The following is a 27,357-nucleotide window of genomic DNA, read 5'->3' as shown; positions in this document are numbered from 1 at the left end:
GCTACTCTCTCCGTCTCTAAATACTTGTTTGTACTTTTCACGTTTGCCAATACACACTTTTAATCGTTAATATCTTTCATTTCGTAGTAGCATTAAATATAAAAACTTCACCGTATTAAAGTACTCGTGAATACGAATCTAACAAGATCACTCATGACTATATTTAATTTTATAGATTAGATGGAAATTAGTAATTTGAACAGTACCGACATCACAAACAGAAAAAGAAAAAAAAACGGAGGGAGTAATTAATTTACGATTATTCCTTTCACACTTCGGGTACACACTCTCTTTAATCGAAATCTATTTGATTAATCAGCTTTACCGGTTTTTTCACGTATATTCGACAATCTCGAGAAATTAAAGTTTTTTTGACAAAGTTAGTATTTACGAAAAGAATTTTTGAAAAGATTTAAAAATATATATTCTTGTGTACTTATTTATATAAAATTTTGAAAATGTTCCTATTTTTTATGATCAATCAGTGAAAAAACGTAAAAAAAATAAATAAATCTAACTTAAAAAATGAAATGGAAGAGTATTTCATAACTAATACAAACTTTTAAAATATAGAATTTTTATAACAAATTTAAAAATATGAGTATATTTTCAAAACGTCCTATAGGCTATATATTATTGCCCTTATGAACAACTCATATAACTTTATTGAAATATAACACCAGATTTAACAAATTCTAGCTCGATACTAATTAATATTATTTATTTTAACCAATATAATATGAGATGCTCTTGCGATTTCCATTTAGCCTTCGAGGTATCTCTTCATACATGAACTTTACTCTGCCGTACTTTAACAAGCAATTCCAAGTTCTTTATTTTTTCTGGCTAAATATAACTCATTTGTCTCATAATAATTCTAAAATTCGTAATTGGTCCAGGTTTTAAGAACTACATTATATTATTCCATTCCTATAGTACAACTTTACGACTACATTCAACAAAGCACAATTAGTTCCTCAAAAAAAAACAAAAAAAAAACAAAGCACAATTAGAACTGTAACTGCAATCAAAATACTCCGTTAGGTAATCAATCTTCTTGCTAATTACATGCATATTAAACAAATTTAAATTATATATTTCCGTTAATCAAACACTAAAACTTGTATTTCATAGATATTTTTCTGAAAAAGTATTAGAAAAATGAAATGGACAAATATTCTTAATTTTTGAAGAAATGACATGTAAAAGGAGACGGATAAAGTATTAGATAGATGCAATAATTAAAATGACAAATAAAAAAGATAAATTAAAAAATACTGAAAAATATATATTTCAAAATAAAATTCAACTAATTTAAAATAAATATTATTTATTAAAAAATCATTTAAATTGGAATTCAGGAGCAGGGAAAAAAAAGTTCATTTCAAATAATACCGACACAAAAGTTTTGTCAAAAGATCATCATGACTATATAATAGTCCCTCCGTCCCACCCATTTCTTTACACTTTCCTTTTTGGGGTGTACTATTCAATTCTTTACATTTCAAAACTTACCAAAAATAGTCAATGGGTCCCACCACTTCTCCACTTTTCTTTCCTTTTCACACTACTTTTACTCCACTATCTTCTTTTTATACATTAAAAATCAATGGGTCCCACCACTTTACCCACTTTTCTTTCTCTTTTCCACTACTTTATAGTACATATTCCTTAACCTCCGTGCCCAACCCATTTGATAAGAAATGGGTGGGACGGAGGGAGTAGTAAACAACAACCCATTCAACCCTTACCAAAAACAACGGTGACTTACCTCCAACTCAAGTCCTCAACAATCGCATTCAAATTCTTTAAAATACAACAAAAGTAGAAAATTGTTAGCTTCTGGTTAATGTATAGAAATAAAATTTGTTCAGAATAAGTTCTATTAAAAAAAAACTATAATGTTTTAAATTTTAGATGAACTCTCTTCAATATGATATCTTCCGATGTTTTAAATTCGTCTCTCCATCTTCTTCAATTTTTTCATAATATAATATGAATCAAAAACATCAACAAACTAAAAAATGGACGCTAATGATTCATTTTCAATTAAAATAAAATTTCTAACGGTCCCCTTTCGTCCTAAATCAAGCAGAAAATCACCCATGTCATCTTTTCCGTTTCTTGGTACCCACCGTAAGAACTTTCATCCCAATCGCTTGCTTTACAAGGTCACGAACCACCCATATTTGATCTATGTTTATATAAACGTGTGTTTATACATGTCACACGTTATATCTAACTCGTAACAATGGAGTAGTTTGTACGATTCGCTCTTTTCCGAATTTAATAACTAGCTACTTTTTTCTACGTTATCGTGCTAAACTCGCTATAATTAGTTTCGACTTCTTTTTCAATTATTTGCGTCTGACACATGAAACTTCTAGTTCTACAAATTCGTATTGGTTCTAAATTATTTGAATTGCATTATTTGATTATTCTAGCACGCTCGGCTACTAATCTACTACTGTATTAGTATAAATTAGCAGCAGATTTCCATGGTGAGAATAATCCCGGAGAGATGAATATAATATTCGTAAAATAAATCGGACATTATACCAAAGAAAATGTAGATTTAATATAAAAAACAATTTCATTTTTATCTTGTTTAAAAATAAGATATTTATGCGAAAATTTAAAGCATAGTTTAAATTAGAAATTTATATGATATTTAATATTAATATTTTGTACTTAGTAAACTGAAATTACGGTTTTGATTCAATATGTTAATTAAGAAAAAAATTTAGTTAAAAGATTGTCTCGTGTCTATTTAAGATATAAATTACTCATCAAATAATTGCTAACAATCGCTAAACGCTAATTAAGAAATAAGATCTTTTTGTATTAAAAAAAGAAAAAGAAATAAGGTCTTTGATATATAAAATAAAATATTAATATACTCAAAACGAAAACTCAATTATGAATACCACGTTATGGCCGAGAATAAAGGATATGGCTGATTATTAAGCAACCAACCGAGTGGTGCAACAGTGACAGTTCAACCGTGATATGTATATCAGCCGACTTTCTTAAATATTTTTATTATACTTTTAGGGATGGCATGTACTCGTGCAATATATGTTTCTGTTAGGTTAGAATTTTAATCCTAAAATGATATTCAGCTTTATTATTTTTCAAATATGATCTAAATTAGAAACCGTCTTTCATTTTTTAGAACAAGTCACATATAATTTTTGATAAAATATGGCCGGACGAGAATGGCCATATCATGATTTTGATAAACGACTACCTATTTATTTTTTTAATATCACACATCTAAAATACATAAAATTATAAATTTAGGTCAAAAATATATCCAAAACATAAGTTCTGCTTCATTTCTAACAAGCAACCAAATCAACATACATGCATAATGTGGAATACTTGGAGCAAATAATACAAGCTCCATTTCATGTGTGGATTACCGCTTCATGTTATTATAAATAGATTATTATTCAGAAATTAAGTATATATATTGTCATATTTTAGTATTATAAAATTAGAATTACAAAAATTTATATCTCGCATGAAATTAGTATACACACACATCTATACTATACTATTAAAGCCGAAACATTAAAAGTTTGGTCGGTCGGTACGCGGGTTTTTATACAGACTATTATAATTAACGGGCTTCAAACAAAATTAGTGGGCTGGTCGGTCGGTACGCGGGCTTTTATACAGACTTTTATAATTAACGGGTTTCAAACAAAATTAGTGCGCTTTAAACAAAATATAAACAAATTAAAATATAAAACAAATATACGATCAAAACATAAAACAAATATAAAACCTATTAAACAAAATATAAACAAATTAAAATATAAAACAAATATACGATCAAAACATAAAACAAATATAAAACCTATTTGACTATACCAAAACTAAAGTTAAACCTTAAAAAATACTATACTATTAAACCCGAAGTATTAAAATCTTGATCAGTCGATACGCGGGCTTTTATACGGCCAAAATACGGTCCTATCTATATACCAATTATTTTTTTTTAACTAAAATATATTATCTTTTAACACGAGCTACATATATAAAAATATAATATCATTATATATAATTGTTAATAAATAACCTGTGATATTTTTCAACCAAAATACATTAACATTATTTTAAAATACACTGATGGACTCACTTTAAAAGTAATATTATAAATCTATAATATACTATTATACTGTTAAATCCGAAACATGAAAAGTTCAGTTAGTCACTTAGTCGGTAGGGCAGTCAAGTTCAGTGAGCCGGTTGGTATTCGACCCACGAACCTTCTTGATTTATAATATGTTATAATTTATTTTTTATTATCTATTAAACCAAAACATTTACGTTAATATGATGGGTCAGTATTTGATTTTACGCGTCTTTTTTAACTTAATATGTTCAATACTATATTATTAATTATCAATAACGAAATATTAAAAGATTGATTGGTTGATTTATATATGATTTTATAGATCTTTATAGATCTTCTTAAATTATAACATAAAAAAAAACGTATTTTAACATTCTCAGTAAAATATATATGTTCGACCTAATTTTTAGTTTGACAAAATTAACTATTAAGAATTTATCATCTGTTAAATAAAATTTTTATTTAATCATATTATTCTATCATAATTTTATTTTTACAGTAAAATTAGTTTAAGTTAAAATATATACGATGAAATAACAAATATTATAACCGCCTATTAATGAAATAGTAGTAAATTTTTTGTCAAAAAAAAGTAGTAAATTTAGTATCAGTCCGTAAGTATAATAAACACTTTAAACACATGATTTAATAAAAAAAATGTGTTATATATAATATATTATATTAAAAATTAATGATCTATTTTTAATATAACCTTTTTGTCCTTATATTTTGAATTAATTTTAAGTTAACCTGACAAAATTTGAAAACAAATATCTTAGCAGGGATTAAAAAATTATGATTAATTAGAAACCAACAAAGTTGTGGTACCAACTTCTTTTTGATAGCCAAGAAACTCCCACATCCAAATAGATGAAAAAGAAAGAAATATATATACAGAACAAAAGGACACAGCTTTATGTCCTAGCTAATAAGTAGCTTTTTATCTCTGACCATCAAATCTCTTCTCTTTCTCATTTCTATCTTATATAGCTCATCATCATCATCCTCAACTTGTTTGTATCTTGTTGATAGCCTGCAACCCTAAATCTCCCTCTGAAATTTTACCCTCCATGTGTTAAAACTGAAGCTGCTCAGATTTTCACATAAAGTTTCAAACTGCAAGTCTCTCTTCATCACACACAAACACATGCATAAATATTGGTGATAAGTATTGCTGATAAAGTACTTTTTGTGGTCCTGTATAAAAGTGAAAAAAAAGTTGTGGTTTTTTTTAGGTGGTTGATGAGAAAATTATAATGCAAGAACAAGTTGAGGGTATGTTGGGGAGTGGTGGTGGTGGGATGAGTCATGATTTTTCCGGCGAGCAACACCACCGTGCTAAGGTGGAGATTGCTACACATCCTTTGTATGAGCAGCTGCTGTCTGCTCATGTGGCTTGTCTCCGGGTGGCTACTCCGATTGATCAGCTTCCGCTTATTGATGCTCAGCTCTCTCAGTCTCACCATGTTCTTCGATCTTATGCGGCACAGCAGAATCAGATTCATCATCAGCATCCTGGGGAACGCCAAGAGCTTGACAACTTCTTGGTAGGGTTATGATTTATGAACTTTTAGAATAAAATGTTTGTTTATTTTTTCGGGATAAGTCCTTCCCACTAGGCTATCGTATCCGACACTAATAATTTTAATAATTTATTTATTACAGCACTGAAGTTTTTTTTTTTTTTTTTTTTTTAATTTTAACATGTATGTGTGTTGCAGGGACAATATTTATTACTGTTATGCTCATTTAAAGAACAACTTCAGCAACATGTCAGAGTTCATGCGGTTGAAGCTGTCATGGCTTGCCGGGAAATTGAACAGAATTTGCACTCTCTCACTGGTAACCCTTCTCCTAATTGCCTTAATTGAGATCTTAATTTTTAAATAATCTGTAACGGCTTCGGTTTTAACGAGAATCGGAGAACCGTGAGAAACAAATGTTTCCCGCATAACTAAATTTGTAGAACCACCACATAACCAAAATTGTGTTATTTATGATTCAGATTCCTTATGGTGGAAAAAAAGTACTAATAAGAAAGAAGATAATTGGGATTTTTATTGGAAAGTTGTTTGATTGATTAATTGTACTAAGAGGTGGGTGTAAGGGACCTACAATACATTTTTAATTTGGGATAAATTTACTATTGACAATATTGAACCAACATGACCAACTGATCTTTAAGGTTGCTTAGAATGAGGTTTCTTGAAATTTGAACCTGCATATATGCTTCTGGTATTGTTGCTGTTGTGTTAGTTCAAAGGTCTCAAGGGCATTCATGACCTGTTCTCCTGCTGGCTTCTAGATGATACTCCTGTTGTGACTAGGGTTCACTGTTGGAATATAACCACAATGATGAACAGTATGACCTAGTGTTGAGATGTGAGATTAATCGATAATGACTTGTTCTAAGCTAGTCGATTAACTAACTGGAGGAATGAAATGGAAAATATTAAGTTTGGAATATTAAAGGGTGACAAGATGTATCCGACACCATCTTAAGTATTTGTCTTTTTTTTGAATGATTTGGCTTATACACCTTACAAATTAGTGTATGTATTAATAGATCTCGGGAATTAGTATATGAATATCTGTCTTTGTTAATTGGGAATTAGATATAGAAACTCAAATGGAGTTATCTTATTTGGTAGACCTCATTATAGAGGATAAGTTATTAACTAACCAGTCTGAGGTGTTACAAAAGTTTGTTTTGTTTCGTGCATTAACTGTTAAGCTGTATCATATTATTGAAAATCATGTGTTTAAAGCTGGATTCCTCTCTTTATGCTGAAAACTTTTACTGGCTACCTTCTGTTGAACATTGTTGAATGCATCTGATTAGCTAGATTTACGGATACACAAACTGGCCAGTGATTAGCTAGATAGTATGGTCCTCACTAGAACTTGTACAGTAGTAAATATACACGAAACTTCCTTCGACAACATGCATGTGTATGCGTTGTGTGTGTACATGTACAGATAGACATGAACACAGATAAACTCATAAATGATAGAATCACAGTAAAGAAACTAACAAGGATTGCTCTCTATGCTGAAACTGATCACATTTTTTAAACACATAAATTATAGGGTTCTTGTCAATTAAGATTAACATATATGTAATTAGGAAACAGGGTAGGATGTAATTAGGAAGCAGCGAGCTGGGTAAAAGCTTGACCCTGATGATTTCAGTACACAATTTTCTTTAGGAGCGACATTAGGTGAAGGCACGGGAGCAACTATGTCGGAGGATGAGGATGAATTGCAGATGGATTTCTCTTTAGATCAATCAGGCAGCAATGCGCATGACATGATGGGTTTTGGTCCACTTCTTCCAACAGAATCCGAGAGGTCTCTTATGGAAAGAGTTCGACAAGAACTGAAGATCGAGCTGAAACAGGTGAACCTAACCTATATCGCATGCTAATATATATACCCATCAGTTGCAGGATCTAATTTGGGTTGTTCCTATCTAAGCTTAAAAGTTGAGGGATATTCCTATTTTTGATGTCAGATAGTGTAGTTCATAAGGCCTCATGCCTGATTTTGCAGGGATTTCGGTCCAAAATCGAAGATGTTCGAGAGGAAATTCTGAGGAAAAGAAGGGCAGGCAAGTTACCAGGTGACACAACTTCAGTGCTTAAGGAATGGTGGCAGCAACATTCCAAGTGGCCTTACCCAACTGTAAGCAATTCTCTATCCTCCTTTAAGATGTCACATATCAAGCTATGTCGATTCATCAGAACTTGATAAATAGAATTTGAACATTTAGTATTGTAGTAGATCTGTTTTGAGATTAATATCCTGTAAATATATGCAGGAAGATGACAAGGCTAAGCTTGTGGAGGAGACAGGGCTGCAACTGAAGCAGATTAACAACTGGTTCATTAACCAACGGAAGCGAAACTGGCACAGCAACTCAAATTCAATGACATCTCTCAAATCCAAGCGTAAACGATAGAACCATGGATTTGATTTCAAGAAGCAATGACAGATCAAGAAATGTAACTAATGCATGTTGATTTAGCTATTTTATAAGACCAGGATACAGCTCTACTGCTACACAAGTACCTAACATTTGTAGAAATTATATGTTTGGAGTTCCAGGAAATGTATGGTACCATCAAATGTATGACTTTAGATAAAGATGTTATCAGTACAGCTGAAGTTATTATCCATATCTCAAATCATGTACTAGTTTGGTTTAACATCAGTTCACTTATCGCGGAACTTGAACTTCCTAGGAACTTGTAATATTGCACTTCTTAAGAATGAAAAATTGTACTAATAGAAGAAATTTACTTTGTAAATGAATGAAGAATTGTATGAACATAAATGATGGATGCTTTACACTTCAATGGCTCTCTGATTGAGAGCAGTGTACCTCCATCTCTCTTTCTCCACGAAGTCTGCATCGAGAAACTTGGAAGTAAATGCCCAGAGCCTGTATGTGTCTTGGAAGTTTGTCAGCATCGCGAATGAAGCTGTTGAGACAGACATGCTGAAATTTAATTTATCTTTCTTGTTTCTCAATAGTCTTCTGTGCTCTGGAGTTCTTGTATGCAGCAAGGTGCTTTCTTCGTCGTGCTTATCTGAGAACCAAATGTTTTTCAATGCTCCCAAACCAAGAGAAATGTTGTTTCTGTCAGCTAGTTTCTGTACAAGTTGAGGATCAACCTTCCCTCCTTTCCAGTCAAATATATTGAAGGCAAGAGCTGGTCCTCTGTCGAATTTTACCTTTGGTCCATATATTTTCACTAATGGAAGCCCGAATTCTGAATGCGGGTGTTGTAGGCTCATCATCGCGTTTATCAACCAATTGACTAGGTACCTTGATCTGCTACGGATGAGTATCAAGCCCAATGAATCTGCATGATCCAAGCCTCTAAATTCGATATCAGAAGCTCCACTACTGGTGGCATCTCTGTTTCCCAAATCTGTTATGTTGAGAGAGTTATCTAGTTCAGTGATTTCAGAAACTATCTCTTGCTGAATTGACCCTGAACTGCAGGATGAACTGGAGTGGGCTAAATTAGCTTTCTTCGGTTCTGATGGCGATGGCTGGTGTTCAGGGTCGACGTCAAAGCTAGACGATTTGTCTAAATACTGACCATGTTTTGTAGCTGGGAAAAGACTAACAATGCCTATACTTGTGCCTGTAGAACTCTTAAACACCGCAGCACTAGATTTTTTCACAAAAAGGCAACCGAAACCTGACGGATTTTCTCCAAAAATCTTGTAAAAGGAGCAATACAGAAAATCTGGCCTGAAGAAGGAGAGGCCTAAAGTCTCCATTTCCTTAGCTTCTGATGCAGTAGAATCTAGCAAGACATGCCACCCATTCTCCTGTGCTTTGCGTAGCCACTGATATGAATACCGAGCTCCTGTCGTTCTTGACTGAAGAGGGAAAACGAATAAGCCCCTCGTTTTGTTCTTGCATTTACTTGTTACCATCTTGCTTAAGTTCTTGGAGTGGATTCCCATTTTTGGCCATGAGAATTCAGCTGACATTACTCGCGCGCCTTTCTTTTTAGAGCAATCGGTCAATATCTCCACAGCCTCGTTCACATAATCATAGACAGTTAAAAGATCTCTGTTGGACTTGAACGGATAATTATCAGCTAAAAGCCTAAAAGCGGATGATTGGTTGGCAGTGAAAACCATGGAATACTCATCCTCAGAAATGTTCATAAAGCTTGTGATTCTTTTCCGTATGATGGAGTCTAGTTCTGATTCTTGTCCGCCATATTGCAGCACAGAATACAAATTTGCTGGTTTATTTGATATATGAAAAAAGGGTGCACTAGAACTATTGGAATACAGAGGAGCAGAAGTAGATGCCGAGGCAGAGTAATGGCTCTGTTGCTGTTCATACGAGAAGAGTCCATTGCCTATGTAATCTAGGCATACATGATTCACTAGATGATAGTACTCTTGCTCTCGGATTTGATCAGCTTGACAAGTTTTTAAGTATTGCGGGTAAGCTCTGGTAAAACTGGAGAATAATTCTGCCAATGAAGGGAGAGACTCATGATTTGTGAATTCAGTGAATGGATACAGAGAGGAACTTGTCGAATCTTTGAATTCATGGTTTGAACTCGCGCAGTCTAGTTTGTCAGAAGACGGATCCATACAGAAAATGTGAAAGCAGGCTGAGGCTTCTCTAATGCAAGGATATTGCATATTTTTCTGATAATCTTCTCTACACATGCATTTCTTCGGTCACTGTCCTGATTTTTCTTCTCTGCTGGCCTCACACGTATTGCTCGAAAATGCCCTTTGAATTTTCAGCAAACACATGTGCAAGTATTGTCATCTTCAAGTCTTTGGCACAATTTAGCTGTACAAAATTTTGGCTAAGTAACTAAATGCAAAACTGGAGTCATTCTTTAATGATTGATCTAACCGACTCCTGAAAAGTCATCTTACCTATATTGTCACTTGACTATGATGGCTTGTTTTGCATTTTTTACGCGATAAAATCTAGTACATTCGTTGCTGAGGATCCTATAGTTGACCACTCATTTGTATCTTCCTGAACAGGTCATCGCAGCATCTTAATTTCGTAAATTTCTCACTAAATGACATGTAATGGAAATTGGAATTATGATGTCGAAACTGGAAACTGCAAGACCATCTTCCAACTGGGAAGGGGCCACGACAGGGCTCCAGCTGATTTCAACGTATGGTTCAAGGCTCCGGGTTCATACGTGTTGTCTATCTTCACATTGATGAAGACAAATTGGGATCATTCAACTTTCCAAGTCTTGCGAGTCCTACCCACTTTTGTATACAATCATCTACTAAAAAAGTTTGTTTTCTTGCCCCCTGTTAAATATTAAATGTAGGGTCGATAAAAGGTTCTTGCCAATGACGTGAGATGGTATCTCCCTCGCTCTGTTTACCCGAGGTTCAATTGAACCTGCTGGATTTAGTCCTGTTGATTCAGGTAAGTTTCTACCTTTGAAAAAAAAACAATTACATTAAATTTTGACAAGGACAGGGATTTTAGTGGTCATATTATTGTTGCCTTGTAATTTGGGGCACTGCCCTTTAGTCTTCACAGATTAGTTTCCAGAAGTCGATTCCTCAGCGTAATTAAACATTTCCACCCACCTGCGGCCTTTAACATATGAAACTTGTACTACTACAGAATCACGTTAATCGCGATTCTTGTTCAACTCTCTGGAGAACCTGGAAGATTAGTACAGATAAGTGCATGCAAGTTGCAGATTCACAGATACTAACAGCATTCATGAGAAACTCGGGTTGGATAACCTTTTCACTACAGATGCATTTGTTTATATAGACAGACAACACTCAACAGATCAAAAAGATTGACAGGGTAGTTTACCTAGTCGTCTTTATAGAAAAACAGGGTAGCTGATTGTTACATGTACTCGATTTTCTTGACCGTTATCATTGTGATAACGGATCAAACGAAAAATAGGCGTGATCATGTTTGTATAAATCGGGAATGGGAACTCATCGGGATCTACTGATTTAGGATTTATCGGAGATTTTTAATCAAATCATAATATAATCAATATATCGGTAAGATATTTTTAAGGATTAATTGAGGAATTTTCAATAAATTGGGATCTTTAGAACAGAGGGCGCGATGATCAAATAAGTAGTCCTAAAAATTAAAAAAAAAATCCAGAATCAATGTAATTCTGGATTCACACATCAACCATAAGATTTTTCAATACATGTAAACTTTTTTCATAGTCCCTCTTGTTTTTTTTTCTTTGAAGAATCATTACATAAAGTACTTAAATTATGAACTCTGATGATCATCAGTTTGTTGTATCAGTACTTCCCAGTCGCTCCTGCAGTATTTTAACTCCCATGTACCTGCAACAATTTAAAGAAAAAAAGGTTTTAAAAACCAATAAAAAGAATTATTTCGACCAACAAGGCCTGTTATGTTACCTTCCAAGCATCATGACTGTGGCCTGAGGATTGGTTCCCGGAGAGTAATTAAAGGTGGAGCCATCAATAACCCGAAGAGCATCGACACCAAGAACCTTATAATCACTGTCAACAACACTCCCAACTTGGCACCCTCCATGATAATGCCAAATGGTCATCACTGTATCTTTGCAGAACTGTTCCATTGACGTCGAATCATTTGCATGCCTAGGCAACATATTAACTGGTGCAGCCGCGGTCATGTTAAGAAGCTGTTGGGCTGACAAATAGGGATACTTGAACCTGGAGAAGGCTCTTGACTCTATAACATTTTTGATCACATTCATTCCTTGAACACATCTTTGCAAGTCCTCTGGCTCTTTGAAGTAATTAAATGTTACCGACGGATTCGTGTTCGGATTTTTCGTCTGTAGTTCGAGATGGCCTCTTGAGACAGGTCCCATGATTTTTTCCAGGATGAATCCTCCAACAAATGCAGATGCAGGTAGAGTTGCCATGCTTTCCACTGCTTGGTCTATTGCTTGTTGTGTTCTTAGCTTTGGTGGCACTGTTGACAGCTGACCAATCTGGCCCAAAACAAAAACAAAATTTTAAAGCTTAATGGACAGTTGGACACACATATGTCCTTGTTGGGCCTATTGGGACAGACTTGGTATAAGGCCCATTTTGAAGTTAAAAAAACATAATCCCTCAGATCCCATGAAACAGTATACAGAGATTAAGAAAAAAATTAATTTTTAGTGTATAAAGCGAGTGTTGCAGAAAAAATTAGTGGATGTAATTAAATATTTATATAAATGAGAGTAACTTTCAAAAAGGAAAATTGTATAGAAATGAACGAAACTGTTTATCATGCATACCTTAGGAGAAAACATGCCATAGTCCCTTGGGCCAGAGAAATTCTCACCACTGGCAGCTTCAATGTAGGTTCCATAACGAGTGATTCCGACAACTTGGATGAGCGAAACCTCGACGGGGATCGGAGAAGGGACGAAGACGGCATTCATCGGATTATCAGACATTTGTTGGCCAACAGAAGGATTGTTCACAATCACTGTGATGTTATGAACTCTGAGGTGAGCTGATGGACCAATGCCACTCAACATAAGTATTTGTGGGCTGCCTAGTGCTCCAGCTGAGATGATGACTTCATTCTTTGGGCCTTTCTTCAAATAGGCCTTGTGCTTCTGCCCTGCTCCATCTCTGAATATCACTCCATGGGCTACTGGCCTTGAATTTCCTGTGGGCCAACATCACCGAACAAATCACCAGTCCAAATAACAGTGGGCTTTGAGTATAAGCTTATTACTTTTTGGCAATTAATCAAAGAGCAGTTGGAAAAATGAATTTCTGATTACCAAAATAAGATTATTAAAATTCGAAATTGACATTAAATCTACTTTTCACTACTTTCACTTGATGCACCAATAAATTCATATCTACAATTGTGTGCACTAGAGAGGTCCATGTTATAATCTTACTTTAGGTTAAGTTTCAATCAATTCTCTCCTCCAGAACACCATGTCGGTAAGACAAACATGTCAGTTTAGATAGGATAGAAAACTAGTACAACAATAGTTATTTTTTATTATAGAATAAATTATGTCGGAACAATCATCTCAAACGTACCTTTGTGCCTAAACAAGATCTTGTGAACCACTGCATGCAAAAGAACAGTAAGATTATTAGGGTTAGCATTCTGAAGCAAATCAGCAGCAGTATGTCTATGCCCCTCAGTGTCGAAAATAGTCCCTCCAACTTTAGTCCCATACATATGATCATAAGTAAACCCATTAAACGGCAGCACTCCAACTTCCATCAGCCCATCTCTCACCGCGCTTTGCCACCCTAGCATCGGTGGCTCAAACGCCACCACCTTCTCCACCCACCGATACGACTCGTTCGCCAGCTTTCCATCCCATCCCACGGCGCTCACGTAGCTCGGGGCGGCGCGTGTGTAGAACCCTGCATTGAGACAGCTTCCACCACCTAGAACTCGGGCGCGTGCGTTTATAACGCCGTCTTCGGAGATGAAGCGTTGGGAGGGGGAGGAGTCGCTGAGGTCGGAGAGGGCAGCACCGAAGGCGGAGAGGTTGGTGATGTTGTCGTTCCGGTAAGGGGAGCCGCCGCGCTCGAGGAGGAGGACGGAGGCGTTTTGGGAGAGGGTGGCGGCTAGGGGGCAGCCGGCGGTGCCGCCGCCGATGATGATGTAGTCGTAGTGGGAAATATTTGGAGCTGTTGTTGCATGGTGCATGAATGTGTAATTGGGAACTACATGCGTCAAAAAAAGAAAGAAAAAGAAATGGTTAAATGTAATATTAATATACAAACATAATTATTATAAGTAGTGTTGCAGTAAAGAAATAATACCGAAAACATGTAAAAAGAAATTATATTTGAGACTTGGAGGGTGCCCATATCAGATACGGTCGGACAAAATTCGAATAACGAAACGGATCTGGAATTTCATGTGATTTTAGACAAATCTAGCTTAACTCAAAATTGAATGGATCCACCTAACTTATAACCTAACTAGTTGAGAAGCCGCGCGTTGCGGCGGCCTATAAAAATTATATTAATGATTCAATATTAATATTTGTAGAATGTAATAATTTAGTGGTTGTCTATAAAAAGTATATTAGCGATTAAAAATTAATATTTGTAGGATAAAATAAATTATATATTATAAAAAGCTTGATGTAATACCAATACTAATATATAAAATTGCAAAATTGGACTATAATTCATGTTGAAAAAATGAAAATAAATTTCTACCTGTAATCAACTATTTAAAACACGACAAATCTTAATTTTACTTGTGTTTTTTTATTGAAAAGTAATCATGTTCTTACATTGTCATCTTCCTCCAATTTTTTTGGATTGATTGTGCACAAAAACATTTAACTTAAATCCGTGAGATAACGGTGTATAACTACCCTTACTTGTAACAACCTTTATTTTTTTAATACTCTTCACTTAAAAGTTGCTTGAACGGAGCAAACAAATAATGCATCAATAATTTTTTCCTGTGTACAAAGTAAATCATATAAAATTTAACAACAAACATGTCCGATGAACAAAACAAATATTATAAAAGAATAATCAACAAACATACATCACTAATAGTTAATTTATTGATATCATCCATCAATATCATGTCAAGAGTATATTCTTCTCCCGTGTTTGGATTTGTCGACTCTCACATAGCGGTCTATAACTATCTTTACTTGCAACAACCTTTATTTTCTTTTAATACCGTATAAACAGCCTTCACTTATCGTTGCAGAAGAACGGCACCACCCAGTTAGAAATCGAGCAAGAGAACTATCACCAGAGAGATGTAGGGTTGTGGTATTGAGATAGAAGGTTGTGTTTAGATAATCTAAAACCTTACAACGTATAGGGGTATTTATAGGTGTAGAGAGACTTGTGTGCTACTCTTTCCCATAATTAATATCAAACAAAATCAGATTAAAACTTTCAAGCTTCTATATTCCATAAATAATCTGAAACAAAATCATATTCTGAAACTTACTTCTAATATATCCGAAACTAAAAAAGGTAGTTCTAATTTTTGATATTTTACATCTAAAAATTCTAGAAAATTAGAAAAATAGAACGGAGCGATGTGAGAGGCGCCACCTACACGCCCCTCGCTTCTCCTTTATATAAGTATATATATTGATTTCGCTTTATTTGTAGCGAAATTATTTACGCGCCGAAAGTGGAAACATAATGGCTCATCAAATAAAGCGGAAATGGTAACAAGCTTGGTGGCTATTTATTACACATAAAACTTATTAAAAGGTTGATTCACTGTGTATCCTGATAAATATTAAATTTTTTCTTTTGACCAAAAGTTTTATATATTTAATTTAGGAAAATGCTAGGGACCCCAAATATTTATCCCAAAAATTTTTCCCAAATGACGTGGCAAAATCTCATTGGTTGCATTCATTCCCATAATAATGAGGCCCCCCTGCAGATTCATCAATCACCCAATCAAATTTATATTGATTGGTATAATATTTGTATAATTTATTAAAATAAATTAAATCTATATTAGCATGTGTCAATAAGTATACTATAAAAAAAACTGTTTAAACCGCTTTTCTTGTAATGAATATCTAAAATTGAAGATTTTTTTAAACCCATAAAATACGATGACAGAAAGATATGAGTAACAAAAAGATCGGAGGAAAGCGCAAAACTCCAGTCTCTCCAGTGTCCTTGTTTCGCCAAAAAAGAATTCAAAACTGTAATTATTTTATAGCTATGCAAGTTGCTAGCTGGACTCTTAACTATGGCTGTCCATCAGAAAAACTTCCGATACGCTCGTATAATAACAGTGTACGCATTATGATTGAGAGTAGGCACGACATTGTTTGACCATGCAAATGAACACCCCCGCATGTAATTTTACAAAACTTTACGTTATAACGATAGAAAACCGTTAGAAGATGATCACCGACAATTAACGACTACTACTCATAACTCGTCCGACTCTAACAAAATTCACGGGAATTGTTCAATAGATACGTGCCCAAGTATCAAACTTACGTGTATACACGAAGAGAAGGGGAAGAGATCGAAAAAGCGATGAAGCAAGTGATTACCTCGTTGGGAGAAAGAAAGTCCATGGAAGAAAACAAAGGCAACGAGAATAGACGAGATCCATCTTGAGCCGCAGCACCAAGCCGAATCCATCGAATATATAGCCGTGGTCTAAGTTTACAGATAGATTTTGGTTTGTTTTTGGTGCGGTGCGATCAAGATTCTGCGTCTTTTTGTGTTTGTTGACGGACCCAAAGATTGCAGCTCCGCTTTATATATAAAATCCCTACGAGCTTCGCGGCTATTACTTTCGCAGTACAAAGATTCTTCCTCTCTCTCTATAGCTTCTACTTGTTTGTCGTCGTCCTATTTACTCTCGCTTGTGTTCTTTATCCCCTGCGTTTCAACAAAAATGTACTGCTCGTGAGCCACATATATCGTGTCGTGTTTATTATTATGCGTATTAAATATATAATATTAATGACAACTATCGTAGTGCTTAGATTCGATTTTTATATTTTACTTTCAAAAGAACAAACTAGAACCCGATTTAATTACTCAAAATGCCTGTGAATTTGTGGTGCAGATGACACATCGAAAATATCGAGAACGTGGTGCAATATTTCGTGAAAAAGAAAAGTTAATTATCTTTTAGTATCAATTAATCATTTCCGACCCGATTTGATATAATTGGGTCAAATAACTGTTAACATAAAAAAAAAACAGATTATTAAATCAAAATTCCGTCAGAATATTAAGATTTCTGAAATTGATCATTCCAATTTAATCTTGATTTTCCGATTAATCACTAATCAATCGAACAATTCGACTCCCGCCTTTTTTTGTCGTACCGAATAGATCCAATGTACATACGCAGAGTGAGCCAAGGCATTACGCAAAAAAGATATGCTGAGCTGAGCGACTGGTAAATGCAGCGACGCAAAGAGGCGAGCTTTTATTGTATCCAACTACTCTCGTGGAAGTAGTTGTAGTTGTTTCTATGGGCGCTTCATAAATCATAGTAATTCACTCGGCCAGTATTTAATCGTATTCATTCCGTAATTTATTTTAATTTTTAATCAATCTATTATTTCAAAACTGTACGATTATTTATCTGATAATCAAGAAAGTCTTGAACAAAATTTTAAAGGAAAATAAGACAATCGCCAATTAAAAGACTATATTTTTAAATCCACAACATAAGTCAATTATTCTATGGGATTTTGACTAAATTTTTAATTTTTGCAAACATTTCAATTTACTTTGATTACAAATTTATAAATAGTTTTTTTAATTTTTAAATAGATACATGTCCACTAATTTTGAATTTTGAATACTTTTATAAAAGAGAATAAGTAACCTGAAATATTTGAAAAGATTGTGCATATAGAAAAGATATAAAATAATTGTCCCTAATCAAAATCAAAACAAAATTATTTTATTAACAATATGAGGATATATCCCAGATTCCTCTTATTCTCTTCAGAATCTCACTCTTTTTGTCCTAAGCTCATAATTTTGGTAACAAGTGCCGCAAAATATGTTGGTGATGAAATATATTTATGAATGATTAGTTTCAAAGACCAGGGACCAATAGCACAATTAAAGGCAGAATCCATATGCTTTCGGAACCACCCTAACATGATAATTTATTGCAAAGAAAAAAGTATGCTTATGTTTTTTATTCAGCTACGTAGCTTAATAATGTATGCAACTCATTCGCACCAAATTTAGCCTCAAATTTAAAGCAATTGCTATCTTCTCTCCTGTAAAGATTACCTTGTGTAGCATACTATTAATTTCCTGATGTAAAACGCGTAAATTAACCTCACCTCAATCATTCCGTGCTACTTCAACAAGTGCTCACCTCACTTCCATTCCGGAATGATGCTCTTTACCTAACAATGTTGCTAGTTCCAAATAATTCCAACTTCTCTTTGAAAGATGATCTATTAACCATGTGCATTACATGCTGAGGACTAGGACAAACATCATCAAAGCTAAACAATGCAAAGAACTTATAATATGTGCAATCGACTACTAAAAGAGAGTGAGCTTGTGCCTAAGAAGAAAGAGAGTCACAATGTCAGCAGACCTTACGATGTTCTCTTCTTTTATTATTCTAGAAATTCAGATTGAAGAACACTAAGGAGTTTGGACTATATTGTACAACGAAAACAAAACTCGAAGGTAGATGTGACAAGAAGGTAACAGAAATATGAAATAATGGTACAAGGTTACAAGTATGACAATTCGCACCAGAGAACATGCGATACTATTAATATAGTGAATTATAGGTATAGCATGTGGCCAACATTGATGATACACAAATGATGAGCGAAGGAAGGAGAGTAATATTGAGAAGGCTACTCTCACCCAAGTACCCTGCCAGAGTTATTGTTGCATCAGCAATCACTCGTGCAATTGTCCCTGCTTCAGTTGATAGCAACCCTCCATTGTATGTACCACGAGCAAGTCTCGATGACATGACCCGAGATAGAAGTGACAAGTTCACACCTGGATTCAGAGCCCATTTATATCATGAACACAGATATGATTATATGGGGATTTGATGCAGGAAAATACAACATACATATTATAAAACTGGGATTCGAGTTTCCATAGGGCCAAAGCACACAATAGAAAAGTTTTCTATGTGCGAGCCTCAAATTCACCTAAATTGTTTAATTATTAAAAATCAAAACAAATCACATAAAATAAGCAAGCAATCAAGTTTTCACATGGTCCTTTAAAGTATACAAGTAAACAATATGCTACAATTTAAAATTAATTGAATAGTATAATACCCTGTATCTCAGCATAATCTTGGCATTTGTACTGTTGGATCATCAAAATTCAATCACTAGGCCACCCTAGACAAAAACTTGTCTACAGTGGCCATTAATATTAAACAATACATTCTTTTGTATTATAAAATTACTATTAAACAAATAATATGTTGAACTTATTTATTGAAATAATCTAGATATATATTGCAGACAAAGTAGAATTATAATACAAAGAATGCATATTAATGTAAATAATAAATTGTATTTTTAGTAGAATTTGAATTGAATTCTTGAAAGTTGAAGCTTACTTGTGACTTTATTTACTTCCAATAAATATCTTGTTCTACTGTTATAAAATTTGAATAACTGTTTAGAGACTGTTGTTGGAATAAAAATACAATTGATACGAAATAGAACTCCAGTAATTCAATAATAATATATAGTATATATAAAATGTTATGTATGATAAATTCCATTAACAAAACAAGAAGAAGAAAAAAAGAAACTATACTTGATTGAATTAGATGGATAAGTTAATCATCTGAAGCACAAAAATACAAGTTACAATTACACTTTTGTTGAAGTGAATATGAATAGCAATACTCTTTTGGCAAATTACTACAAATAATTTCTTTATTAAAGTAGTTGCTTTAGTAGGATTTGTAAAATAAGAAACTAAAGTTTGGGACTGGGATTGTACGAGTCTCCGATAACGGGGAGAGTTCATGCTTTCTAGAATTTTAGTATCGAGAGTTTGAGACAATGATCTTACCTTCTAAAACTTCGGCAGAGACGAACATTATGAGACCTGAAATGACATATTGTGGCACAGAATACGGCACGAAAATATGGAAGCTTAGAATTATGCCGATAAAGACCATAATCTCAGATGCCATTAAAATTTGCCTGCATGCAGATAATTTGATTAAAGCATAAGTTAATTCTTCCAACTAAAGCTACTTATGTGCACTGCTATCAGATAAAGCTAGAATATGGCTGCTGTCTGGTATGAATGTATGAGCTTGAGAAACAGCCATAAATTTCAGCCCATGAATTATCTTCATACTTCATACTCAAGACAGCTACACTTACAGAAGTATGGAAACTGGCAGTCACAGCCTTAAATTATCTTAGTTATAGTAAAATTACAAATAAACAATTACAATGCCTAAAAGCTGGAGAACTCACAAGAAAGTGATCAAGGTTGGTGCAAAGTACATATAATTGAAAACCCCCTCTGTCCCCTTTAAGTAGTTCCATTGACTTTTGGCAAGCATTTTAAAGTGGATAGAATAAATATATATTGTTTCAAAATTAAAATATAAACTATCAATTTTTACACCTTAGAATTGTGCCAAAATAGTCACTAATAAGAGGAGACATAGGGAGTATCTTGCTTTCATTTTTCTTTTAGATGGAAGAACCACACATGATACTAAAGACTAGTGGTTGGCATATAATTTGATGGAGCAGATATAATGCATTTGTTTCTCTAAAATATACCTGTCTTCGAACATGTTGCTTATGTAGCTCCCAACAACAATATTAACTGGAAGAACTGTTAATCCAAGGCATGCAAGAAATATTGCAACTTTGCTGGTAGACCAACTGAAGTAGTATGTGGTGATAACACTCGATTCAGAGAGTAAAATTTCCATCACATACTTAAGCATGAAGTATATCAACAATTGAACCTAATAACACCATAGTATTGTGTTAGAACTTAGAAGCCTTATAAAATTAGTAGTCAATTGGTCATGTAGTAAATGAATGATATGAGGATATGATAATTACTATCGCAATTTAAAGTTTAACAGTAATCATATAACATATTTTGTGTAACCGTCTCTCTCTCAATTTATTTGACAATTTACAGCAAGAAAATTGATGTTTTTGATTTCGAGGAGATTAAAAAATCCATCCATGCGTAGAAGGCATTGGGTGGATGAGAACGTAACAACTTCGTAGAAGCTATAGGCACTCACACACAACTAAGTTAAAGTCCTGAAACTAAAGTGATAACTAAGAAACATACACACCTTTACTGAAGGAGTAAGTAATCTATATGCTGATCCAATAGAATTGGCTGGCCTACGAGATTCCTCAGGAGCTTCTTCACTTGCATCACATTCTTCGTCTTCATCATCACCATCTACTTGATTTTCCGCCGCTGAACTCAAGAGCAATGGCTGAACAAGACCCTTTTCAACCTCTTCACCCTCTGTTGGACCTGTAGTAATGACCTATGTCCGTTATTTAAATAGCTTTTAACTTTCAAAAAGACGTACAAGAATTGTGATACTACAGACATTGCAATTTAGGATCGTGGACATACTGTGGCAAATTCCTTAGTATTACTTACATACATAAATAGTGGTAAGACGTTGAAACCATCCAACAAGATAAAACCACAAATTTGGACTAAAGTTAGAGTATGCTAAATTCTTTTTTATAGATTTTTCTCCACGGTAGCTTTTAGGGGCCTGTAACCCACATTAGTTAATTAACAATTATTCGGTTTGTTCTCACAAGATATTACATCTGTTATTCTGTTGCATTTATAAATTATACTAGGTAGCAAACTGAAACTATGTACAGACCAGTATTAGCTTCTGCTGTATCATTCTCCTCAGTCGGGAAAGCAGGCTCTCTAAATGATATCCACAGCCATACCAAATAAACCAACCATCCCACAGACATAACCCATCCAGGCAGTGTATTTTGATTGATAGTGAGCTTGTAAAACCTGAAATTAATTTGAAGTAGACCAGCAAGTGCAGGGCCACATGCCATTCCAAGAGCACTCGCGCTAACAAATCCTGCTGAAGCCTGCATTCGGATTTTGAGTGGCACACAGTCACTGATATACCGGCGATTCACTGCTCTAGCAGAGCCAAACCTGAATATTAAGAAAAGGTAAAACAAGTGTTATAAAGAAAATTTAGAATTATTAATCTGAAATGTGAGTGCAATCAGGTGCAATCAGAGCACTGTTGTTACTTGTTAGTATTCAAGTAGAACTTAAATAAAAAGACATGATACAGAGAGTAACCTTCTCTACTGGCCATGGTCATATAATATACCTGCAAGTTTTACGTTGCTACACAGGAAACACCTGTGAATCTACTCTGTCTAATCAAGTAACTAGTAACCTAAAAGGTCAGGCCTATGCTGTGTTTGAGAAAGAAATCATTAGATCCACAGGTAGACACGTTCTACATATTGCTCTGTCAGAGTTAAGAATATATATGATGGAACACCAATAACTGAAACTTATCATGTAAACAGCATTAGAATTTGTGTTTTCCTATTACTTATCTTCTAATTATATGCATCAAGCAACTAAGCAATTTCCTTGAGATCCGGACATTATTAGAGAGCATTACTCTGAAGCGTTGAAACGTTTTTGGGAAACCAAACAGAATGTAATAATACATTTAAACACTAACATTGTCTACCAACAGTAGGATAATAATGACCCCAAAATTAGGGTAGGATATCATATATATACAATTTACCAGTAATACAACAAATTGGTATATCAAACATTATAACACCAGAACTTAAACTAAAGACTAGAACATATCATACAGTAGAGATCATACAATTATCCTCTTTGCATTGGTGGATGTACGCAGCATCGCTGCAGTAATAGCAGTGTGTGTGTGTGTGTGTGAGGGAGGGAAGGAAGGAGGGAGGGAGGGAGATGATTACCCACAACATAAACGACCAAGAATAAGAACTGCTATTGAGTTGAAATCATAAGCAAGTGCATACATGGCATTTCCCACAAAGAGAACAATGCTGCTGAACACAAGGGGTCTAAAGTAAGATTTGTTAGACCAAGCACTGAAATAAACTGAAGAAAAGACTTGTGCGACAGCCATTGCACCAATTACAATACCGCAAACCGTAGGTGCAGCACCCAAGCTTGTTGAGTAGTCATCTGCTGTCGGAACGATAATATAAGTATTGACCATATAGAGAAATGTGTTGCCTAGGTTTAGTAGAAGAGACATAAAATGATATCTATCATCATCAACTTGCTCCTCTGAAGGAGTAGGCAACTCCTCCTCTTGCATAATAAGAGCATGCTGACCCAAGAATTGTAAAAAATTAGTTGAGTAGTTTAAACGATCCGCTGCTGCTTTTATAGAGTCAACCACAGGATCCTGCAAACCAACTTTCTTAATTAGCAGATAATACCATCAGTTGCTTAATGTTCAGTCGAAGAGACAAATTTGTTGGATAGTGATGAGAAGAACAGAAGTTCATGTAGATGAATAGAACCTGGAGAGGAAGAGTAGGCTGATCATATATAGATAAGTAGCTCCCTTGACGTTCCTGCAGATCTGAAAGATTGCGGGAAATGGCTCCTACAACTGCCCCTAATCCCTGCAATTTTTACTGACTTTGAGAGTTTACTCTATTTATGTGTTGCCAAGAAGGGACGGTACACAAAAATTTTATATAGCCCTCGCGATATATTCAATTGATAAATAAAGTACTAATAAAATAATTATTAAGTCTAATCATACTGAGGGACCACAACAAGAACCGCCTAAGAGCAATTGAATTGGATTTATTACCACATGCTTAAACACTTGCTGAAGTTGTGAATAAGGATGATTCGAACGAGTTTTGACATAATAATTGGTAAACTTGTAGCCGAACCGTTTGTCAAACTTCTTGAGGATCTTACGCAGGCCAATGGCATTGATCTCAACAAAAGAAAGAAGCTTTAAGAGATCTCGCCCAACGTCCCTATATGCTTCTCGAAGTTCAGAAATATTGGATATAACTTCCTGCTGCTTCCCAAGTACAGCAATCCTATTCGCAAGTAACCCTTGTTGTTCCAATAGGAAAAGTACAGTTTTTTCAATCTGCAGCAAAAATAACCATATAACATAACATTAATTAAACATGACATATACACAAACATCAGCACTAAATTAAACTATAAATTAATCTGTAAAAGTTAATCACAGAGATCTTTTGTGCCTGCAGAACACACCAACTCTGCGCTCCTTCAGGTGTACATATTCAAACTCAACAAGGAAATACAACCTTTAAAATAGCTACTATAAAGCCAGTTTCTTTTATATATGAGCTTTGCGTAACTACAAAAGAGCTTTATTAACCTTTAATAATTTCCTCTTGTGAAAGTTTCTAATAGACACACTCACAAAAAAACGGCTTCAAAATATCCACCTAACTGATAGTTGGTGAATCTGGATGCTTGCCTGACTTGTGATTCTATAAAGCTTATAACTCGGAATGTTTTGGAAACTTCAAATGAAGTTTAAAGTGTATCTAAATTCTGGAAACCTATGCATATTGAGTTCTCATTATAGCATACTTGGTTATCCAGCATTCTTGAGAAATCCTTGAGTACATGTCGACGATCAAGTGCTCCAATTTCAATCTGGCGGGAATAATGTTTGACTTTTTTCTTCATCAATTTGTAGTTAATGTAGTACCTGAAATGTACTAAACGTGTCACCATTTTACAACAGAAATTAATAGAGAGCAAGTTGCTCAATTTTATGATGTAATAAGCATGTATCAGATTGCCTTAGTGCCCGAAGAACCAGGCTTTCTTGGCTTTACTTTAAAGCCATAGCAGGGTAAGCATATAGTATATCGAGAAACAGTCGACAGGAATTTTTTCTCTTTTCCGAGATGTGGCATCATGACCCAAAACCTCTTCATCAGAATGGATAAATGAATATCTCTGTTTTTGCTAAATGAAAATCTTTTTTTTCTTTACCCGTAAAATGAATAATTGTCTCGCCAATATGCAAAATGCACAAAACTCAATTACATAAGGTACCTTTGCCATTCTTGTATTTGTCTTTCCTTCAACTTTTTCCCAAACGCAACCATATCTCACTGCACCAACACAATTTAAAACACAAAAATAAAAACTATGAGTCATTCTGAGGTGGAACTCTCGTAATAAAAATATCAATCATACTGAACGATAATAAGAAAATTAAGCGGATATCTTTAACCACACAGCATGGGAAAAAAAACAGATGTAAAATCTAAAATGTGCACTAATTCATATAGACTGTGTTACCCTTGTGACAACATTATCACAACAATCAACCAAATCTTGCAACTTCTAAGAAATTCAACTTTCTCCTTCCGTTCAAGTACTGAAAAACATGCAAATCTGTTACATCTTAATTCTTTCCGAAGTATCACTGCTTGGTCCTAAATTGCTTTCAGTCACTAAAATCTGATATGTATAATATTCACTATTGTCGGGTTGTGCCCGAGTATATAAACACTAAGTACAAGTAAAGTCTAGTTGAACATCAGACAAATTAACTATTCACTATATCACTTCACCATAAACACACACACTCAAACTCCATCAAGTTGGACAAGATGGAACTACATAAATTTGTACTATCTTCTACATAAACATTACAAAATCAATCATACCAATCCAAAACTCAATTCCAGCAATTGGGATTCAGCCCTTATTCCTACTTCCTATCATTTTATTTCGCAAACCGAAAATTAGGGCTCTTCCATTCCATTCACCATACCCTTCACTTCAGTTCACAATTTTTTTATTCCAACCAAGAGGGGCTTCATATATTAACAAAACATACAATTATACATACAAATTGAATTTCAAGAACATAAACAACACCAATCAAGAAAACAACTACAAGTAGTAACACTAGTACAAATACACACACAACTACACATGCATGTGTTAGCAAGAATCAGAAATGGCCAAGATTGTATTACCTCAAGCGTATGTATATACCCAACTGATATTTGGACTGGAGCTTTGTGAGATTAAAGAAAAGGCAACAGAGAGATTTGAGATGCAGAGAGATTGGGGAGAGATTTGAGATTCAGAGAGATGGAAAGAAATAATTCAAGTTGTGAAAAGAAGATCATAATAAAATAGCGTTAAAGAGAATCAGGGTGAGTTTGGTAATAATGAAGTACTGCTCCATAAAAGAGTACTCTTTGAGTTTCTTTGTCTGTCTACGTGTAGGTGTTGACACATGAGATCTAATCAACACACATTCATCGTATCTGATTTTATATTTATTTTTATTTTGATATGTGTGTTTAGTTTCCACCTACTTGAGCTTAGGGCTGTTAACGAAATGAATATTTAATGAAATATTCGGAATTCGAATTCGTTTAGTATTATTCGTATTCGTTTATTAACAAATACAAATACGAATTTAAATCTTAAAAAATATTCGGTTCATTAACAAATACAAATTCGAATAAATAAATATTCGTATTCGCTATTCGCTTAATTATTCGGAAATTAAATATTATATATATATATATATATATTATTTTATATTATATAGAAAAATAGGAAGAGAGACAGATTATGGATTATTTTGGGACCAGATATTAAATTAAACCAGCCCAGTTTATATACTAAAAGGTTGAGCCCAGTAAAACACAACCCTAATTCTCTAATTGTTTCTCTCGTCAAGTCGCCTCCTGGCTCCTCTCCTCTCACTTTGTTAGTCTATTCTTTCTAATTGTTTATGACTTTTGTCGGGACAACACTTCAGTTATTTAGTTCTATTTTGTTTTAAATGAGTACCTTAAACGAATACGAATAGTTCGTGAATCTAACCGAATCCGAATACGAAAACATATAATTATTCGGATAATAAACAAATACAAATTCGAATATATGTATTTAAACCGAATACAAATATGAAAATTAAGATATTCGTTTCGAATTCGTTTCGTTAACAGCCCTACTTGAGCTGTTGAGGCCTCAGGGTTGCGCTATTTAGTAGGGGTGATCACGGTCTGGTTTAAACCGCAAAATCCGCATAAACTAATCCGATATTAATCGGATCCAAACCAAAACAGAAATGAGGTTTACGGTTTCGGTTCGACTAATTTAAAAAATCGTGGTTTGTGGGTTGG

General features: G+C 34.2%; 4 protein-coding genes across 4 annotated transcripts; 1 reads left to right on the top strand and 3 right to left on the bottom strand.

The window, feature by feature from the left end:
• Positions 1-5,017: 5,017 nt before the first annotated feature.
• LOC108205864 (homeobox protein HD1) lies at positions 5,018-8,454 on the top strand. Its single transcript, XM_017375974.2, has 5 exons — positions 5,018-5,691; positions 5,866-5,986; positions 7,354-7,544; positions 7,697-7,828; positions 7,965-8,454. Exons 1-5 carry the CDS (start codon positions 5,401-5,403, stop codon positions 8,103-8,105), a joined length of 876 nt encoding a protein of 291 aa, XP_017231463.1. The 5' UTR covers positions 5,018-5,400; the 3' UTR covers positions 8,106-8,454.
• On the bottom strand, positions 8,424-10,467 carry LOC108205863 (uncharacterized). Its single transcript, XM_017375973.2, has one exon. It carries the CDS (start codon positions 10,352-10,354, stop codon positions 8,492-8,494), a length of 1,863 nt encoding a protein of 620 aa, XP_017231462.1. The 5' UTR covers positions 10,355-10,467; the 3' UTR covers positions 8,424-8,491.
• A 1,358-nt stretch (positions 10,468-11,825) lies between these two features.
• On the bottom strand, positions 11,826-17,062 carry LOC108206375 (protein HOTHEAD). Its single transcript, XM_017376651.2, has 5 exons — positions 16,696-17,062; positions 13,709-14,350; positions 12,940-13,319; positions 12,080-12,645; positions 11,826-12,001 (listed from the first exon to the last, which is right to left on the bottom strand). Exons 1-5 carry the CDS (start codon positions 16,784-16,786, stop codon positions 11,944-11,946), a joined length of 1,737 nt encoding a protein of 578 aa, XP_017232140.1. The 5' UTR covers positions 16,787-17,062; the 3' UTR covers positions 11,826-11,943.
• A 1,657-nt stretch (positions 17,063-18,719) lies between these two features.
• On the bottom strand, positions 18,720-26,479 carry LOC108210049 (SPX domain-containing membrane protein At4g22990). Its single transcript, XM_017381297.2, has 11 exons — positions 26,191-26,479; positions 25,256-25,314; positions 24,782-24,902; positions 24,012-24,305; positions 23,713-23,817; positions 23,137-23,594; positions 22,023-22,321; positions 21,462-21,652; positions 20,926-21,116; positions 20,195-20,328; positions 18,720-19,150 (listed from the first exon to the last, which is right to left on the bottom strand). Exons 2-11 carry the CDS (start codon positions 25,306-25,308, stop codon positions 18,912-18,914), a joined length of 2,085 nt encoding a protein of 694 aa, XP_017236786.1. The 5' UTR covers positions 25,309-25,314; positions 26,191-26,479; the 3' UTR covers positions 18,720-18,911.
• Between the last annotated feature and the right edge of the window lie 878 nt (positions 26,480-27,357).

This window comes from Daucus carota, chromosome 2, assembly GCF_001625215.2.
Source record: "Daucus carota subsp. sativus chromosome 2, DH1 v3.0, whole genome shotgun sequence".
Lineage (NCBI taxonomy): Eukaryota > Viridiplantae > Streptophyta > Magnoliopsida > Apiales > Apiaceae > Daucus > Daucus carota.
The sequence above is the reverse complement of the archived record's forward strand: the minus strand, read 5'-3'. Positions and strand labels throughout refer to the sequence as shown.

Bases quoted from the DNA above. Each gene is read 5' to 3' on its own strand.
- LOC108205864 (XM_017375974.2), top strand. From the start codon at position 5,401: ATGCAAGAACAAGTTGAGGGTATGTTGGGGAGTGGTGGTGGTGGGATG. The intron at 5,692-5,865 runs GTAGGGTTATGA...TGTGTGTTGCAG, and splicing joins AAGAGCTTGACAACTTCTTG to GGACAATATTTATTACTGTT. The intron at 7,545-7,696 runs GTGAACCTAACC...CTGATTTTGCAG, and splicing joins TGAAGATCGAGCTGAAACAG to GGATTTCGGTCCAAAATCGA.
- LOC108205863 (XM_017375973.2), bottom strand. From the start codon at position 10,354: ATGTGTAGAGAAGATTATCAGAAAAATATGCAATATCCTTGCATTAGA.
- LOC108206375 (XM_017376651.2), bottom strand. From the start codon at position 16,786: ATGGATTCGGCTTGGTGCTGCGGCTCAAGATGGATCTCGTCTATTCTC. The intron at 13,320-13,708 runs GTACGTTTGAGA...GTTGGCCCACAG, and splicing joins GATCTTGTTTAGGCACAAAG to GAAATTCAAGGCCAGTAGCC. The intron at 12,002-12,079 runs GTAACATAACAG...AAATTGTTGCAG, and splicing joins ACAGTCATGATGCTTGGAAG to GTACATGGGAGTTAAAATAC.
- LOC108210049 (XM_017381297.2), bottom strand. From the start codon at position 25,308: ATGGTTGCGTTTGGGAAAAAGTTGAAGGAAAGACAAATACAAGAATGG. The intron at 21,653-22,022 runs GTCTGTACATAG...TCATTACTACAG, and splicing joins TACAGCAGAAGCTAATACTG to GTCCAACAGAGGGTGAAGAG. The intron at 21,117-21,461 runs GTGTGTATGTTT...TGGTGTTATTAG, and splicing joins TACTTACTCCTTCAGTAAAG to GTTCAATTGTTGATATACTT.